This window comes from Xenia sp. Carnegie-2017, unplaced genomic scaffold (genome assembly GCF_021976095.1).
Source record: "Xenia sp. Carnegie-2017 unplaced genomic scaffold, XeniaSp_v1 HiC_scaffold_6, whole genome shotgun sequence".
NCBI lineage: Eukaryota > Metazoa > Cnidaria > Anthozoa > Malacalcyonacea > Xeniidae > Xenia > Xenia sp. Carnegie-2017.
The window spans coordinates 11238134-11257261 of record NW_025813526.1 but is presented as its reverse complement, the minus strand read 5'-3'; the positions used below and the strand labels follow the sequence as shown (position 1 = coordinate 11257261).

At 35.8% G+C, this 19128-nt stretch overlaps 1 protein-coding gene across 1 annotated transcript in view; it reads right to left on the bottom strand.

Annotated features, from left to right (window-relative positions):
• Window positions 1–10465: 10465 nt before the first annotated feature.
• Window positions 10466–19128, bottom strand: part of LOC124457109 (lipase maturation factor 2-like) — a 28584-nt gene continuing 19921 nt past the window's right edge. Inside the window, exons 14-18 of the mRNA XM_047007398.1 lie at window positions 15600–15669; window positions 14950–15004; window positions 14553–14793; window positions 11706–11814; window positions 10466–11586 (exon numbers count right to left, since the gene is read on the bottom strand). Of these exons, the coding sequence (XP_046863354.1) occupies window positions 11392–11586; window positions 11706–11814; window positions 14553–14793; window positions 14950–15004; window positions 15600–15669 (670 nt within the window). The 3' untranslated portion in view covers window positions 10466–11391. The remainder of the gene's footprint in view (window positions 11587–11705; window positions 11815–14552; window positions 14794–14949; window positions 15005–15599; window positions 15670–19128) is intronic.

Genomic DNA, 19128 nt, shown 5'->3' with positions numbered 1-19128 from the left:
AACGTTTCGTCTTTAACCTATAACATCTTCAGTTTATTTGAGATAAATTATAAACATGAGGATTTAAATACAAACATATATTACAGGGTGTTAAATTACATGTGAGGGGCGTAGGAAATTTAGATGACAGATTAAGTGAAAATGGCGCTATTTTAAAGAAGGTGAAGGGGGATTGAGTTGCCTTTGGTGTTAAGAGAGGGTTTAAGTTTGGATATAAAAAGGCTTTCATGAATCATAAGGTCATAATTGTCGGAGGAGGAAGAGAGAATTGAGAAATCATTAAAATCGGCAGAGTAAGATGCATTTCTCATATGGGAAAGAACTGCAGATGGTGGTGGACATAAGGAAGGTTTCCATGTTAAGGGAGAGATTCCCAAGTGTTCCGATTTTCTGGTGTGTAAATGACACGTGGTTTGACGACACTTAAATGAGTATACAACACCAGATCTCAGGAGATTGGGAACCCTATCTTTAAAAGGAAAGGAAGAGGAGAGACTCCTGGAAGAACGAAAAACAACGCAAACGTTGCTATGAGGAAAGGTGAGAAGAAATAAACACAAAGCTAGGATACGAGTACTATCATCACAAGCTACGACCGCACATTCCAGACTGGCATCTTTGGTTTCAAACCTTGACTTCATTCACGTAAAACATGTTTCAGATCGTGAGAACTCAAAAAAATTAAGCCGTCAACAACGCGCACAAGACTGCAAGATATTTCGCCTTAGCACTGGACAGATTAACACAAACTCAATCAACCCTGACGACGTGGTTTTCAATTTCTCAAATTGTTTCATCACCCAAAAGGAAAAAGTAATCCTTTCGAAGGGCCTCAACTTTGCTGTTCTATCTGCCGAACTGAACTCGTGCACTTTCCTCACACCATTTGAGAAGTTTTACAATCGCCTTCAAAAAGAACCCGTTACACACCCTCTGGCTTTTTCACTGACTCAATTAAAGCTAAACTAAAGGACATATCTTACTTGGGTTTTCGCAGTTACAGCCGACCAAATGCCTCATACATGGATAATGAACTAAACGCTTTAAATGACTTGAGAAATGACAACAACATCGTCATTCTGTAACCGGATAAAGGCAACAGAGTTGTTTTTCTGAATAAACACGACTACCCCAAAAAGATGATGGAAATTCTAGCGGACACATCGAAATTCGAACTTCTACATGATGATGCCATCAAAATTACACTGAAACGCAAGAGTCAAGTAAAGGCGTTCCTGAGAAAACTAAAGACAGAAAAATGCATTAATGAAAAAACATACAACGAACTTTATCCCACTGGTACACGTTTCGGCATACTATATGGACTCCCTAAAATTCATAAATCCTCAATCCCTCTAAGACCAATCTTATCTTGTATTGACTACTACTCCAACAAGCTAGCCTAATTCTTTATTCCTTTCCTTACACCAATCTCCGCCAGCTCCCATGGTATCAAGGACTCTTTCTCTTTTGTCCAAGATCTTTTACACAGTCATATTAACGCCAATAACGTTGTGATGGCGAGCTTTGATGTTAAATCATTGTTTACCAACATCCCAGTTGATGAAACAATCGCTATAATAACTAATCACCTCTTTTCCAATAACACGACCTTTCAAGGCCTTGACCGTTCACAATTCACTCAACTTCTCTCCATCGCCATCAAAAACTGTGATTTCATCTTTAATGGTCAAGTTTATCAACAGATTGATGGTGTGACTATGGGCAGCCCCCAAGGCCCTCTATTTGCTAGCATATTTATGTCCTTAAACGAGAATTCATGGCTTCACAACCATCCCTCCACTTTCAAACCCCTTCTTTATCAATGTTACGTTGATGATTGCATTCTACCCTTCCGATCATTGGATCACATACCTCTTTTCCTTACCTATCTCAACCACCAACATCCTAACATCTCCTTTACATGTGAACTGGAAAAAAAGAGAACACCACCTTCTTTTTGACGTAAAAATAACTCACTCAAACGGCAAGCTTTCCACCTCCGTGTATCAAACCCATTTTCACTTTTCTCTCTCTTCACCACCATAGTTTCATTTCCATTCAATACAAACGCTCCTTAATCTGTTCTTTTACTTGAATTTTCAACCTCTGTTCCAGCTATGAACACTTTCATACCGAACTACAGAAAATTGTCACATTCAACAACTTCAACTCATATATATTTGACAATCATCTTCACCGCTTTCTCAACACAATTTGAACCTAAAGATCCTATTCACTGCTCCTAAGAAAATCATCTACTTCTGTCTCCCTTTCACTGGCCTACACAGTCTTCAGATTCGCACTCAAATCACTCGACTCTGCAAGGGTGCCTTTCCTCATGCCAAGTTTTGTTTTGCTTTTCGTTCTTCAAGGAGTCTCTCCTCTTTCTTTCCTTTTAAAGATAGGGTTCCCAAGCTCCTGAGATCTGGTGTTTTATACTCATTTAAGTGTCGATGCTGCTCTGCATCGTATGTAGGTCAAACCACGTGTCATTTACACACCAGAAAATCGGAACACTTGGGAATCTCTCCCTTAACATGGAAACCTTCCTTATGTTCCCCACCATCTGCAGTTCTTTCCCATGTAAGAAATACATCTCACTTTGCCAATTTTAATGACTTCTCAATTCTCTCTTCCTTCTCCGACAATTACGACCTTATGATTCATCAAAGCCTTTTAATATCCAAACTTAAACCCTCTCTTAACACCAAAGGCAACTCAACCCCCTTCACCTTCTTTAATATACCGCCATTCTCACTTAATTCCGTCATCTAAACTCCCTACTCCCCTCACATGTAATTTAACACCCTGTTATATATGCTTGTATTTAAAACCTCATGTGCATAATTTATATCAAATAAACTGAAGATGTCTTAAGTTAAAGACGAAACGTTATTAACAAATCTTTCTTTATTTTATTATTGCGATGGCTTTTTTAAAAGTCTTATGTTGGGTTATTATGTTGATATTGAAAATTCGCTTTCTGCCAGGCAAATCTCTGGACACGATTATATACTTATCATCAAATAAATCGTCTTGAATAACATCGCAATATTCTGATTTAATAATTACCTAACACATAAAAAATTTAAACAGCCAATTTTGTCTAAATTTAAAAAATACAAGAGGAATGATATGCGTCGCTTAAAAAACAGTTGTAATTTTTAAGCTTGAATTTTTGCACACTTTCAAGGCCTCGAAATCATCCACGCATCACTGAATCCCGGGATCATGTAAACAGCCTCTTAGACCCTGTCCACACTAATGCGTTTTCAAAACGCCCCGTTTTCATCGAAGTAAAACCGCATAGTTTTCATTGCATCCGCACCAGCGTTTTCGTGGTGTTTTCGGCTGTCCATACTAAAACACTTGAAAACGATGAATGTGTGATATATTAAACTGCGCATGCTTATACATAAAACACCCACGGTTGTTGTGACATCAAGTGACATTTTCCGCCATTTTGAGGACGTCATTGTTCTTAAAAGCGCCGTTTTTGACCGTCCACATTAAAACAAAACGCATGCGATTTCAAATTACTCCACCTTGGAGAGCGTTTTCGAATCGATGACTTTTCATTTGGCAGTGTATCCGTTTTGGAGCGTTTCAGTGTGGACGAAAGGCAAAAACGCATCAAAAAGTATGCGTTTTCGAAGGAAAACGTATTAGTGTGGACAGGGTATTAGGCTGCGTTTACACTATACCGGATTCGCTCATCACGATATTTTCATTTGCATTAAAGGGTTAACTGTTCGGAGTAAAAGTTTATTAACCTGATAGCTTTAGTCAGCTTAATAAGCTTTTACTAACATTCTGATTTAAGACGTGTGCAAAACATTAAAAATTGAAACAACCAGTTTGGCCTGATTTTTAAACTGTCAACAAGAATAACTTGTGGCCATTAAAAAAAGTTGCAATTCTTATAAGCTTGAAATTTTTGCCCCTTTCAATGCATCAAAATTATTTAACGACTCACTGAATCCCGGTTAACCTTGCTCAACCGAAACAGCCACAAAAACGTAATGATACTTTCCAGAAGTCGCAAAGAACTGTTAATCTTTAGCAAAGATGTTCGGTTTGAGCAAACATTTATTTCATGTAGTGAGCTAATTAAATAAGTAGATTCAATACAAAACTATAATCGTAACTAACGACTCAGAGGAATGTCAATAGTTTATATATACAAAAATATCACGTGACTAAATAGACTGAACTATATATGTGAATACGAACTAGAGTTCTATTTTTCGTATAGTGATGCAGTATAATCTTTAACACTCCCTCTCGAAAAATATGAACTGTAACTAATCAATTAAACATTTAAAGAGTTCTTCTAACTTTCATGAGTTCTCTCATACTTTGAAATTTCGTCTTCCCTAATGGTTTGGTCAGCAAATCTGCTAGCATTTCATCTGTAGGACAATAGTCAAGACGTATTTCTTTATTAGATACTCTATCACGGATATAATGACATTTGATATCGATATGCTTGGTTCGAGGATGATACTTTGGATTTTTGGATAATGCTATAGCTCCTTGATTATCTTCTTTAATCGGAGTGGGTTTTCTTTGAACAAAACTTAAGTCTGAAAGCAGTGCACGTAGCCACATTGCTTCTTGAGAAGCCAAAGATGCAGCAACATATTCTGCCTCCGTTGATGAAAGTGCTACGACACTTTGCTTTTTACTAGCCCAACTGATTACTCCTCCGCATAAAGTAAACTGATATCCTGATTGTGATTTCCTTCCATTTGGATTACTTCCCCAATCTGCATCAACATAACCTTTTAAGTCGATATCAACTTCTTTCTTTCCATCATATACAATTCCGTAATGAATTGTTCCTTTGACGTATCGCAATATACGTTTTGCAGCTATCCAGTGTTCTTTTCTGGGTTTCGAACAAAATTGATTTACCATTCCCAGTGCTTGTGCAAGGTCAGGTCTTGTTCCAGTAACTGCATATGTCAATCCTCCAATCAACGCTTGATACTTAGTAGTTTCAACTGGCTCTTCTTAATTGGGTAGCAACTTTGCTCCTTAATTAACAGGTGTTGCAACCGGTTTACACTGATCCATACCGAACTTTGCCAATAAATTAGTAAGATATTTCGATTGATGTAATTTCATTCTATTTCTTTCTCTGTCTCGTTCAACTTGAATTCCAAGACAACAAATTATTTCTCCAAGGTCCTTCATTTCAAAACGTTTTCTTAATGCTTCCTTTTCTCTTTGCAATATTTTGAAATTATTACTGGCTAGAATTATGTCGTCAACGTATAAGGCAATAACCATAATATCATCTCCCTCTCGCTTTATATACAGGCAAGGGTCTGATTTTGATTGTAGATATTCTGAACCTTTCAAAAATTGGTCGATGGTGATGTACCAACATCGTGATGACTGTTTTAATCCATAAATGCTCTTGTTCAGTTTACAGACGAGTTTTTCTTCTCCCTTTTTTATGTATCCTTCAGGCTGGGACATGTAAATTTCTTCTTCCAATTCACCGTTCAAAAAGGCTGTAGAAACATCCATTTGATGTATCCCAAAATTAAGCTGGTTCGCAATTGCCAACAAAGAACGAATTGATTTATACTTTGCAACAGGCGAAAAAGTTTCGTCGTAATCCAAACCTGATTCCTGAGAAAAACCTTTTGCAACCAGACGAACTTTATGTCTCTCTACAGATCCATCCACGTTGTATTTTACTTTAAATACCCAACGAAAATTGATAGTTTTTCGTTTTTCGGGAAGATCAACTAATGTCCATGTTTCGTTCTTGATATGAGCTGCGTATTCATCATCCATGGCATATTTTCAATGCTTCTTATCACGACCAGTTAGAGCTTCATCTGCGGTTGTGGGTTCTGTTAAACTTAGCTCTTCATTTATGAATGCTGTGTTACTCTCCCACCAATTTCCAGTAATCACTGTCCCATATCTTTCTGGAGGTTTTCGTTGACGAAATGAGCATCGTGGTTGTTCTTCGATTTCTGTTTCTTGCAAAATGTTTGACTGATTCATGTCTTGATTAGGATCTATTGTGGTATCGTCTTTATGATTCGGTGAAGGTAAAGAAAGATTAGTAATCGTAAATTCTTCTTTAATAAATCTTGAATTCATTTCATTGAGATCAACTATTTCTTTCTTTGTTTGTTTGATAAATTCATCTTCATTAAACAAGACATCTCTGGATATATAAACCTTTTGAGTCTCAAGGTCAAAAAGTCTATATCCTTTACTTGAAAGACTGTAACCAACAAATATACATCTTTTTGTTTTCGAATCCCATTTCTTTCTATTTTCCTTTGATACATGCATATAGGCAGTACATCCAAATACCTTAAAATGCGATACATCTGGTTTCTTTCCATAGAAGCTTTCATAAGGTGTCATTCCATTAACAGCTGCTGTAGGACTTCGATTTCTAATAACGACTGCTGTGCATACAGCTTCAGCCCAAAACCTTTTCTCAAGATTTGCATGACACATCATGGACCTAGCCGCTTCTTGTATAGTTCGGTTCATTCTCTCGGATACACCATTCTGTTGTGGTGTTCTATTTACACTTAATTGATGTTGAATTCCCTTTTCTTTAAGATAGTTCATGAACTCTTTGGATCTATATTCACCGCCATCATCTGATCTAAGGATTTTGATCTTCTTCTCTGTGAAATTTGTAACCATAGCTTCATATTCCTTAAACTTACCTAATAACTCATTTTTTCTTTTTATAAAGTAAACAGCTGTGAATCTGGACTTATCGTCAATAAAGGTAACATAGTAACGACTACCACCATAACTGTTTTCTTGCATAGGTCCACAAACGTCACTGTGAATGATTTCAAGAATTTCCTTTGCTTGAGTTTCTTGTCCTTTGGGAAATGAAATTCGATTCTGTTTGCCCTTTGCACAACCTTCACAGAACTTAGGTTCTTTTGTAGACTCAAAATCCAACCCATTAACCAATTTGTGATCTCTCAATAATTGCAAATTCTTTATACTCAAATGACCATACCTCTGATGCCATAAATCCTCTTGATGATCTTTTTTAACCATATTGACATCATGGAATTTATCATTCTTTAAACTTGCATCAAGTATGTATAAGCTATTTCGTAGCTTACCAGATCCCATGACAGTTCCTGATGCGTCAAAGATAACACATCCACTTTCTTGAAGATGAATTGAATATCGTCGCTTATTCGTGGCACTTACTGAAAATAGATTTTTCGCAAGGTCTGGAACATGCAAAACATCCACCAATCTTACAGGTTTATATTTCTTACCAGCTTTGATGTTAAGCCAAATATTTCCTTTTCCAAATGCTTGGACAACACGATTATCTCCCAGACGTACCTTTTGTGGGCTTGCAAAATGAACATAGCCAACCATCATTTTCTTTTCATATGACATGTGTTGGGATGCTCCTGAGTCTATATACCATTCAAAGTCTTTATGATTTTTAGATTCCGATGACCAAAATAATGCATGTTCAACAGATGCATTAAATGATGTATCTTCTTTTCTTTCTTTGGGGTCTCTTGACTTATTTTTCTTGGGTTTATTGCAATTTCTTGCCCAATGTCCAGGGATTCCACAATTGTAACATTTTCCTTTTTTCTTGTATTTTATTTTTATTTAATTGTTTCTCTCATTTTTTGACAATAAAGCATCTTCTCCAGCATCTGCACTTGATAAATTTTCTTTACGTTTGTAGTCTTCATGCAACAACCTTGCTACTACAAATTCCAATGTTAAATCATCAGCACGAGACTCTAAAGCTGTAATCAAGTTACTGTAGGATTACGGGAGGCTACATAAGAGCGTTGCAACCTGATCATCCTCTGTTATAGATGGACCCAACGCTTCAAGCTGACTTGACAAAGCTTTCATTTTATTAAGATGCTCAGTCATAGATTCATCAATCCCCATAGTTGCCGAGAAATATTTCTTTCGAAGAAACAGTTTGTTCGCCAAAGACTTTACTTCATAGTGGTCTTCCAATTTTGACCATGCTTCCTTCGCTGTTTTAGCCGATCGAACTATTGACAATTGTTCGTCCTTTAATGATAAACAGATTGTAGCGAGAGCTTTTCTTTCTCGTCTTTGAAATTGTTTGCGTTGAGTTTCAGTAGAATCTTCAACAGAAGGCTCAACCTCGACGCCATTAACAATATCCCAAAGATTTTTATCTTCTAGGATCATTTGCAACTTAAATTTCCAAAGATGAAAGTTCTCTCGATTCGATACAACATTGCGTGTTCGTCACTACCTGACGCCATTGTCAAAACTTGTCAAAAATACGGCTAATTTATCTATAAATTACACTCAACAAGTCCTCAAACCGAACAGGCGCTCTCTGGGCCAATAACCTGTTAATCTTTAGCAAAGTTGTTCGGTTTGAGCAAACATTTATTTGATGTAGTGAGCTAATTAAATAAGTAGATTCAATACAAAACTATAATCGTAACTAACGACTCAGAGGAATGTCAATAGTTTATATATACAAAAATATCACGTGACTAAATAGACTGAACTATATATGTGAATACGAACTAGAGTTCTATTTTTCGTATAGTGATGCAGTATAATCTTTAACAAGAACATGGACAAATAAGGGAGCAATTGAATTAACCAGGCTGAACAAATAGCGATTGCAGACTGAATTATTTCAAGTAGATTTCATTTTAATGCATAATTACTTGTACAGGTTCCGCTTTTTTGACACCCTCTATTTCTATGTCAATAAATAAGGGTGTGCATGACAAAGAAAACAGCAGTTTCCTTTGCGCAGATCCAGACCGTGACGAAAGTGGCTTGAGCCACGGTTAGAATTTTCAAACTTTTGAGGTTACATTTTATGAATAAGATTAACAATTTTGCTGTAATTACTTGAAATACACCAAAATTGACAAAAAAAAACAATGTGTTTTTAATAAAATAATTAGATTTATATTTTCATAATTTACTGTCTTTTTAATATGGTTTTTGAAAAAAGCACAAAAACTTCAAAATAAATGTATTGCCTTTTTGCAAAATTATCTAAATAAACGCTGAGATGTTAAACTGCCGAAAGCATGCCAAATTTTACCAAGTTTGCTCGGAAAAGGTTCGTAACTTCGAAGCTGCGATCACAGCTTCAATTTGCCACGGTCAGCGTGTAAAAAATGGCGCAATTGTGGCTAAATATAGTAATCTTCAGCCACGGTGCAGGGCTGCAAACCAATCACAGAGCGAGCTGTAGTCACGTGAGCCACGGTGAGCCACGGTGGATGCATTTTGATTGCGCAATACAAGTGATCAGCTATAAACTTCGAATCTTCGATATTTATCGACTTCACGGGATTATAAAATCACAACCCAAATCTATTGCTACTTCTGTTCACTATTTGATAGAAGAATGTGAAAAGATTGGTGTTATTGGAAAGCAATGGGAAACTTTCGAATTTCAACTAGAAATTTTAAGCGAAAATATTTCAGTGTCTGTTGTATCAACAATGTGATTGGGAGAAAATAACCAGACAAGATTTGCTTTGCTGTATACGCTCTACTAGCGATATCATACTGCAAACATCGGAAATTTATAAATTACAGCTCTTATTGAAATTTGAAAGATCCAGACATAATGTCCCTGTTTCGTATGAATGTTTAAACAAAATATATTAAATTTTCTTTTGCAGCTGGGATTAAATTATACATACCAATTGACTATTTGTTTTCAATATGCATACGGCAGCATTTGCAATGTTAGTGATACATAAACTTTTTCTAAAACTGTTATTATTTGAACAAAGTTTCCTGCTCATTAATTTATTGTTGGTTGAATGTGAAATGAAATATTTTACTTTATTAAAAGGTTGTATACTATGACTAATCTTTAAGTAAAATTTAACTTTATGATGTTTTCATTCATGTGCATGTTACTGAATTCTACCTGCCATTTACCTCTATACGTCCTCAGGCCGACAAACCTCGTGCAGACAAAGATTAATTGCATTATATGTCAACCTATTGCTAATGAAGCTGCTATTTAAATAACTGGCCCATAGTTAAGGTGGACGACCAAAATAATGATGTTGTTCACGAATCATTATGTCACCCAAGTCCTCAGAGTCATACTTAGTTGCTCATCTAAACGATTCCATGATTTATGGTCTCAAATTCAGCTGCCCGTAGTATTGTTAATATAACTATGATCAAAGCTCAATTTTATAAGCAAATTATACAAGCAAATTTACAGCATTTTGGCTATCCTGCTTGATCCTATTACGATTTGTTTTAGTCAATAAGTAGTTGTTTGGTAAAGCATAAAAATTTTACGTACATGAAAATAAAGAAAAGGGCACTTTGGAAAGGAAATATCTTCAGGTAGCTATTTTCTTAAGTTTCATAGAAGAAAAATTCTTTTTAGATATGGTATAATTTGAGTGTGTTTTTTTCAAAGATAAGAACAAAATTACTTTGCAGCACATGGAAGCTGACATTCAGCTCACACATTAATTTATTAATAATGAAAAATATTCACAAAATAGTCATCGAGGCCTAAATACTAAATGCCTTTTTGTACCTTAGCTAGTGGGTGTGATCTATTAAGTGCATGTTCTGTTACATTTGCTTGGAAAGAGAGTCTTTTTACTTCAGATACCTCACCAGTCTTGAACTGTCCAAGATTACAAAATGCAATTCTAGTTATTATTATAACATCCAGTCCATGTAATTAGAGTGTTCAGTTCATTTAAAATTGCATTTGCCTGGGACATAAATATTGCAGCTCACTCCTTTTCAAACTCCTTCGAGAATTCTTATAAAATGCTATAGAAATTACTGTAGTTTTACAAAAAGTGGAGAATGTGGATACGAATTACTCATTTCCAGTTACATCCTTGATATTTATATTTGCCTCAGTCCACAATAATTCATTGTGCTGTTCAGGCATACTATCTATTTAATCTTGTTATATGATACTGAAGGGAAATCAGGATTACTTCTTTAAAATGTTTAAATACACTTTGCATTATATCCAAGAGATTATAATAATGGTAGTCCGTATGTTAAGTTTTGCTGTGATGCGTTTCTCTAGTTTTGTGTATCAAAAATTCCCATCCTTTAAAAATCATTTTATTACATTGTACAAACCAGTAAAAGTGCCTGGAGATGATTATTTCAAAACACACTTTCCAAACTTATCGAGGTTTATACAAATAACAATGTTTCCGAGGTTCCAACGTTAAACATAGCATCATTTTCATGTTTATAAACAAGATTCAAAACCAGAAAGTAATGAAAGAGTGGACATACGACCTGCGAGCTTTTAAGAATGAATGGAAAAAAATAGTAAACAAGATATTAACATTACGAAGACCTACATGCAGGTTGCACAGATTATGGTAAATGAACTTTATAAAAAATATAACGTCCACCTTTAAAGTGACATATATAACTATCACTAAATGCAAATGCAAGAAAAAACAAGGAGCCGAGTAGAATCCATGCATCTGAAGCACGAAGATAAGATCGTATAAATAGCAAAGTATGGTGGAGGTAGCCAGTTCTTGAAATTGTAACGCCGTCTTTGCTCTAAACAAAACAAACAAGTTTTACGTCTTAACTATAGTATGAAATGACAAAATTAACACACAAAAACGGGCGATGACAAATTGAAAGACAAAAATAAAGCACATGCAGGTATAACTTACAGGTCCTAAGCCATAATGATTCAGAAATTGAAGCATACTCGGTTCAGATTTAGACAATGGAGGAAGATATTCCCCAGAATATTCTCGCCACCAAAATGATTTTACCTTCCTACAAATAAAACACCCAATCAAGAAAACAAGCATAACTAAGAAAATACATTTTTCATTGTATTTGAAAAGAAACTGAAGCTCATATAAAATTTAAAATTGCCTTTGCTTAACGCGTACTAGTCCTTACTGTCCATATGCAGTTCAAAAAGGATATGCCTCGACTCCAACACCTTTGAGCTTGGTAGATCAACAGGTAGAGGGCCGGACTGGTATTCCGAAGGTGCGAGTTCAAATCTCGTCCAAATCACATGTTTTTCATGTGTTTATAAAGCACGTGTCAAGATTCAGTACTAAATGTTATGACAATCAGGCTGAAAGCGAATTCTTAGTATGAAGATAACTGCCAAACATACAACTTTCAATATCACCATGGATAAATGTTTGTTTTATCAACAACTAACGCCTTGTCTACTTAAGACATCAACAGATTCAAATACATACACATAGGAAGTTAGACAATACATATACTAACTATACGATGTTTACAAAAGTGTTAAGTTATATGATATAGTGATATAAAACGATGAGTGGGATGACAGTGTGGTGAGATTTGCATGTGTCTTAATAGATTGGGGTTGAGTATAATTGCATGAGATTTTAGATGAGGAGGCTATCGTGGATCGATAGTTCATATGCATTAGGAAAGTAGGGTTGAATAGAATTACATAAGATTTAGTAACTTGGAGATGAAGAGGCTGTCGTGGATGGATAGTTCATATGTATTAGGAGAGGATGGCACAATTTTGAAGTCGTCAAAGTCGGTGGAGTGATTAGTTGTTTTCAGATAGGATAGAACGCTGGAATTGATTGGGCTGCATAAAGGTTTTCTTTTCAAAGGAGAGATACTCAAATGCTCCGATACTCTGGTGTGTAAAATTGCGCGTGTCAAGCAGTGTCGAAACCTAACTAGATATACAACACCAGATGTCAGAAGTTTTGGGACTCAACCTTTAAAGGAAAGAAGCACGAAAGGCGTGTGGAAGAGCTAAAGACAAAACGAATATTGAGGTGAGAATAATCAACATTGCATGGTCTAGTGATTTGGGTGCGAATCTAAAGACAGTGATGAGCCGGTGAAGGAAAGAAGAAAATACATGACTTTCTTTAGTAAAGTGTGCATACGAGGTTTAGATTGGAGAAAGTTATTAAGGAAACGTCGGAAAAGTTAATCAAGAGTTGGGAAGGGACGCTATTTAAGACGACTTCAAATTGACGATGAAAATTCTCGTAGGTGGAGAAAAGATGGAAAGTTCAGGGAACAAGACAAGAAAATAAGGAGCTTTGTATGTTACAAGACTGAAGCTATGGAAGTTTGTAAAAAGACAGGCGAAAGTGGGTTTTAGAACAACAGAAACAGAGAATGTGCCAGTATAGCACGCGATTTTGACGACGAGGAAGGGAAGATTACCGTCCTTTTTTTTAATTCGGAAGTGAAAAGAATGTTTGCATGTTGTTGGTTAAGGAAATCAAGAAAGAGAGGTACATGTTCTAAGGAACTCAAGAGCAGGAAACAGTCATCAACGTATAGTCAGTATATGAGTGGCTTGAAATGAGAGAGACATTTATTTAACCATGATTTCTCGTGGAAAGTCCAGTAGACAAAACCTTTGAGATAATCACCAATTACATATTTTTTGATAGTTTTCGCTTCCACGGTTATAACCGTTCTAAATTCACCAAACTTCTGTCACTTTCAGTTAAAATTGTATAGTTACACATTGAATGGCTGTATGTATCAAAAAATCGTTATTGTACCTTAGGGCCCCCTCTTCGCAATATATCTTCATGTCTTTCCACGAGAAATCATGGTTAAAGAAATGCCTAAGTTAAAGAAATGTCTAGCCACTCCTATACATGCACCTATCTTTCTTGATTTCCTTAAAGGGGAATTCCAATCGAAAATAAACATTGGCTCTTATAAAAGATACAACTATTTATTGCTATTCGGTAAAATATTTATGCTTATAAAAAATAAAGGAGAAATATCTGACAAAAGTTAGAATTTTTGACGCCCTATTGATACGTGGTTCTTTCAGCGGCGTCAATTTGTGACGTCATTGCGTTTTTCAAAAGGACAATTCTATTGATTATATTAATACATTGCAAAGATGAATTCAAAGCAAAGATGAGAAAAATATTTACACTTTTTTGAAGAAAGTCCATCGAGTTGATTGAGTGAGAGTCTTAGTTATTCTATTCAACCCCACTCTATCTCTTAACACACAAATTTCACCACACTTTTATCACTATATCTTGTAACATATAACTCTGGAAATATCGTACAAATAGTACTTATGTCATCTAATTATGTTACCTATGTACGTATATTTCAATCTGATGATGTCTTAAGTCAAAGATAAAACGTTATTGTTACAAAATCTATTTATCAATGGCCATATTTTTATGTTAGGCAATTATATCTGCTGTAAATGTCTCTTGGCTACATACAGTGCACGTCTCTGCAGATGTTTTTTGTCTTTTTTCGAAATTAAAAATGAAGCTCAAAAACCAACTGTCCGTTGCAGTTGCTGCGCAGCAGACAAAATAATTATTTTCGGGTATTTTAGATGATTTAAATACAATGCAAATTTTAGAAATAATAATAAAGAATATTGCAGATACTGGCAAAGTTGGATAAACTAGTATACTATAAGGTCGGCACTAAAGCAGTAAGAAATCTTACAAGTAAAAATTCGCTGAGTGGTTATAACGAAAATGACATGATGCATTTAATACCTTGCTTTTCGAACGAATTCAATCAAAGAATTACAAGAAACTTTTGTGTAATGATATTTGTAAAGAATTGCTCGAACATAACGAGGGGGCTTTTTCAATGTTTGGTTCTTAGCCATTAAATCCAGAACAGCGCGTTCACCAGATAGTAGTCTGTAGGCAAGATGAACAAACCAAGGATTGTGGTGATAGCTACCAAGAGCTGCAAACCACATTTGCCAATCTAGTCTAGGCTGGTGGGGAACTAAACATTCCAAAAAAATATTTATCTTATCATGATTACCCTATTCTGTTATGGTGTTTTATTGATAGAGAAACACTCGTGAATTTATATAAATATAGTGTTGAAAGCTCTTTAAGAATGATTGATCTTTAATCTAAGCGATATATACAATAATACGTAAAAATGGCGGCAAATTGTTCACATCTCCAGGTTTGTATTTGAAATTGTACTCCTAAAAAAATAGCAAACACGAAGTAAGCATGAATGCTCACAAACACACATACATCATTACATAATTCGCTAGAGAGAATCTTAGCGAACACCAGTATGTATTTTGCGGTGATCACGAAGACTGTGGCACATGTTGCAGCAAATGGCGGGAAATGCTACTCAATAACAAAACCTACAGCAAAACGCCGTTTCACTCTTTAACGAAATAAAAAGTAAAAGGAACGCTATAGAAATCCATTTTACGGTTAGAATATGAGTTATGGTTAGTTTATGGTTAAGGCAAGGGTCAGACTTTCAAAGTTTGAAATAAAATTTAAGCTTCTACTTTATTGCTGTAATTGCAATCTTTTTTTTTTATAGTCTGAGCCTGTTGCACGTTTCTGATAATCAGCGACATAAGGCGTCCGCTGAACTGCACTTGACCTTCAAAAATACCCTTGATATTTTTCTGTTGCTAAAATCTCGGATGTGGCTTTCTGATGAAACATAGAAGAAAAGTTTTTAGTCGTGGAAATTAAATATAATCTTATCTTGGAAGCGCAGTCAATTTAACTCTAACTTCACCATATCACAACACCATATCACGATATAGCTACCTGCCATGGACCATCAAGAGAATCACTTCCTTCAATACCTATTTCAGGCCTTCCACCAACGCCCGTCATTCTAAATTACAAAATAAGTTTAAAATATCAACAGATGGACATGTTGGAAATAGAAAACAATCGTTATAGTTTAGGTCGCGTGACGGGAAGTAGATTTGACTACAGTCAACCAATGAAAATAAAAGGGCATAGCATGCCAAGAAAAGTGTCACTTTTCTTTCACGTGTAGTCGAGATAACTGTTCGTAGCGAGTTGTGATACATGACATTATATCCTTTAAACATACGAGACTTTGTGTTGTAAGTTTCATGAGACTTTTCGCAGATCCATACCGGGGAGGCAGGTAATTTGTGAAACGTGTCACCTCCGACAGGATTCAAGCGTTTGTGAGGAAATCTGACTATATTCGAACCAAGCTGTTGACAGAAATGGCAGACAGCAATTTGATAGCGGATTGCGGCGTCAAATTAAAACAACTTAAAATGACATGCAAGAGAACTGATTCGGTTATTAGTTCTAACAAAGATTCTGCAAACAAACGGCAACTGGAAGCGGTAAAGGCTCTAACAAGCGAGTTAGAAACTTTGAGACGAAACGTAGAACCTTTTAAAATCGAACAAGAAGTGAGCGAGGACGAAGTTACAGCATGGAATATTGGTGTTGAAGACGAGATCGAGAAGGCAGATAACAACTTAAAGCGATTAGAGGAACAGCGAGAAAATAGCGAATCCGAAAAAGAGAGAAATGGGCGTGAGAGGCAGTTATAATACGACTTAAATCTACACCTAGCTAAACTGAAACTTGATGCTGAACGCCAAGCGAAGTTAAGTGAAGAAAGTTCCTCGAGGGATGCGCATTCAAAACAAGTGGAAACGAAACTTCGAAAGCTCGTAATATCCAATATTCCATGGAAAATACATGGATTGGCAGCGATTTTGGGGACAGTTAACAGAATCCATCGAGAAGACTGGACTAGCAAGTATAACTAAGTTTTCGTACCTTAGAGAACTTCGCCGAGACAAAGTTAAACGTGAAGTAGAATCCTTACCATTCACGGTCGAAGGTTATAATACAGCAAAGGCTATATTGGAGGAGAAGTATGGCAAAGAATCAGAGCTGGTAAAGGCGTACGTAAAAGAGATTTTGAGTCTGCCGCACATCTCAACAGCAAATGCAAGAAAGGTTGCTGACTTCAGGGACAAGTTAACATAATGCGTGCAATCATTGCGATCGCTCAAAAGGTTGAACGAAATTAAGGGTTTCTACGATGGTGACCATCAACAAGCTGCCAGCGATACGGGGTGACCTGGTAAGGTCGGATGGTGACTGAAAAACGTGGCACTTTAGTCCGTGATCTGTGACCGATTTTCTTTCATTCCCGTTGGACACCTCCAGAAAGGTCGTGAAAAATTCAAGACAGATGGAGTTTTACATGCTTAACGCAGTTTTACTTCTTGTCATCTCCAAAAAGCTGCAGTTTTATTGCTATATTACATTAAAATTTTAAAATTTGTAGCTCATTACAATTTCGGAACCCGCCATTTTTCCCTGGAAACTTCATGTTAAATATACTTTGTGTGCTAGTGCCTGACCTAATAGACAGTTATTCCGCACGATAATAAAGGGAAGATAAATAAAACGCCAAAAAGAAATAAATATTTCACTCGTGCATTAGGCTGGATTTTAGCAATTGTTGCGAAGATAATATTTTAAAAGTTATAATCGTATTGTGCAAAAAAGGCGCCCTTTTTTTAAAGATATGCCTCGAATTCGCCGTCAATGTCATCATCTAAATACTCCTCTTCCTCAACATCATTGTCATCAATATCTACATTCGTGTTTGCAGTTCACGACGATACATATGTGTACTTCACTCCGGCTTTGTTACATGAACAACGTTGGGAGTTACAGCCACGTTGCAGCCAGTCTTACAACCACAATGAACGTGATCAAGTAGGGAATCCGGGGCTAGGGGAATGGTCATCCATACGATTTCAGACTTGTAGTCTCCCGTCATTCGTTTGCCACCCATTTTCATCCGGAGGAGTAACATCCATTTGTGGTTGTAAACAGAAAGGCCAAAGCGCAGGTTGTTACAAAAATGAAGAACGATGTAAGTTCCATAAACTTCCATTGCTAATCAAGAGTTATTGTAAATATTGCTAAAGTCATTCTTATTGCATTCTGTATACAAGTGAGAGGTATTTTGCAAAAAGAAGTTAAAAATCTCAGTTAAGAAGCATAAAATCTCAAAACACAAAGCTAGAACTCAACATTATATGATTCTTAGAACAAACTTAGCTACTATTTGTTTACAATATGTCAGAAGTGGTAAACTTTTGTATTTTTCAACAATCTCTTTCACAGGTTGTGATGATTGTTAATCTTCACTTAAGGCTTTATACTCAAAGAACATTTTTCAGCAAGCCATTTCAAAAGACAGAAAGCTGGGTTTTTTGCTTGAGGTGAAACTTTGTTTTATTGTATATTTGATTAGCAAGGACTTTCATAGATAAAAGTTGTCTTTGCATACCATGAAAAGGAGAGTGGAAGAGTTCTGGAACAATGATTGAAAAAGTGATCCTGTATATATATTTCTCAACAAGAAATGTAGTTGTGATTCTGATCTATACAAATAGTTTACTAATTTACTCTGTGTCCTTCGATAAAAGTTTATAATTTTGATTTAAAATAAAGAATATCTGAATTATTTTTGAAGTCATTTTTATATAGACAATGCATGGAAACAGCAACTAAAGATGGTTTTGGGAGATCGGTATGCAATAGAGACAAGATCTTCTGTTAGAAGTAAGTGAGCAAGCACTTTAATGTTTAGTGCAGCTTCTACAAAACCAAAAAAAATTGTTGTCCTTCTATATTTAAAAAGAGAAATTTCAGAATTCTACTCTTCCAAAGTAAAGAATGGACTTCACGTATCCTATGTTGAGTGACCTTGCAGAAAGAGTGGTCAAAACATTGCATCGAAGCAATTTTTTTATTTAGTGAGTCTAATAGCCTGATAGCAATACTTTTAAAACTTTATTTTTGCTCTTGCATCAGTTAAGGCAGGTTAATCAGAAAGGCACGTACTTTATGGCATCTGTAACATAGCTGTAAGCTACTAAATGTTTGTTCTACAATTTTTACATTTATCTTAGGCCTATGCATAATAATGTGCCTCTTTAAAAGCTTATTAACATAAAATTCTTCATTGGTAATGATCGATTTCTTACCAAGCTTTAGTGTTTAAGGAAAAATTTATGGAAAGATGCGTTGCTATCCTTCGAAAAGTGAAGTTGCGCACGATTTAACCATAAGTTCTTAAAACTGACAAGATTTAGGTCTAAAACAGGCTTCTCCTATGTTGATACATAAGTGCAAAGGTGACAGTTTATGTTTGCTTCCAAAATCTTCGACAGAATTCTTCATTTAAAACTTACATTTTACTTGGACTTTATTAAGAGTCTCGCCTTTTTGCCACCTTTCAAGATGGCGCCCGTAAATAAATTTGTCTCACCAT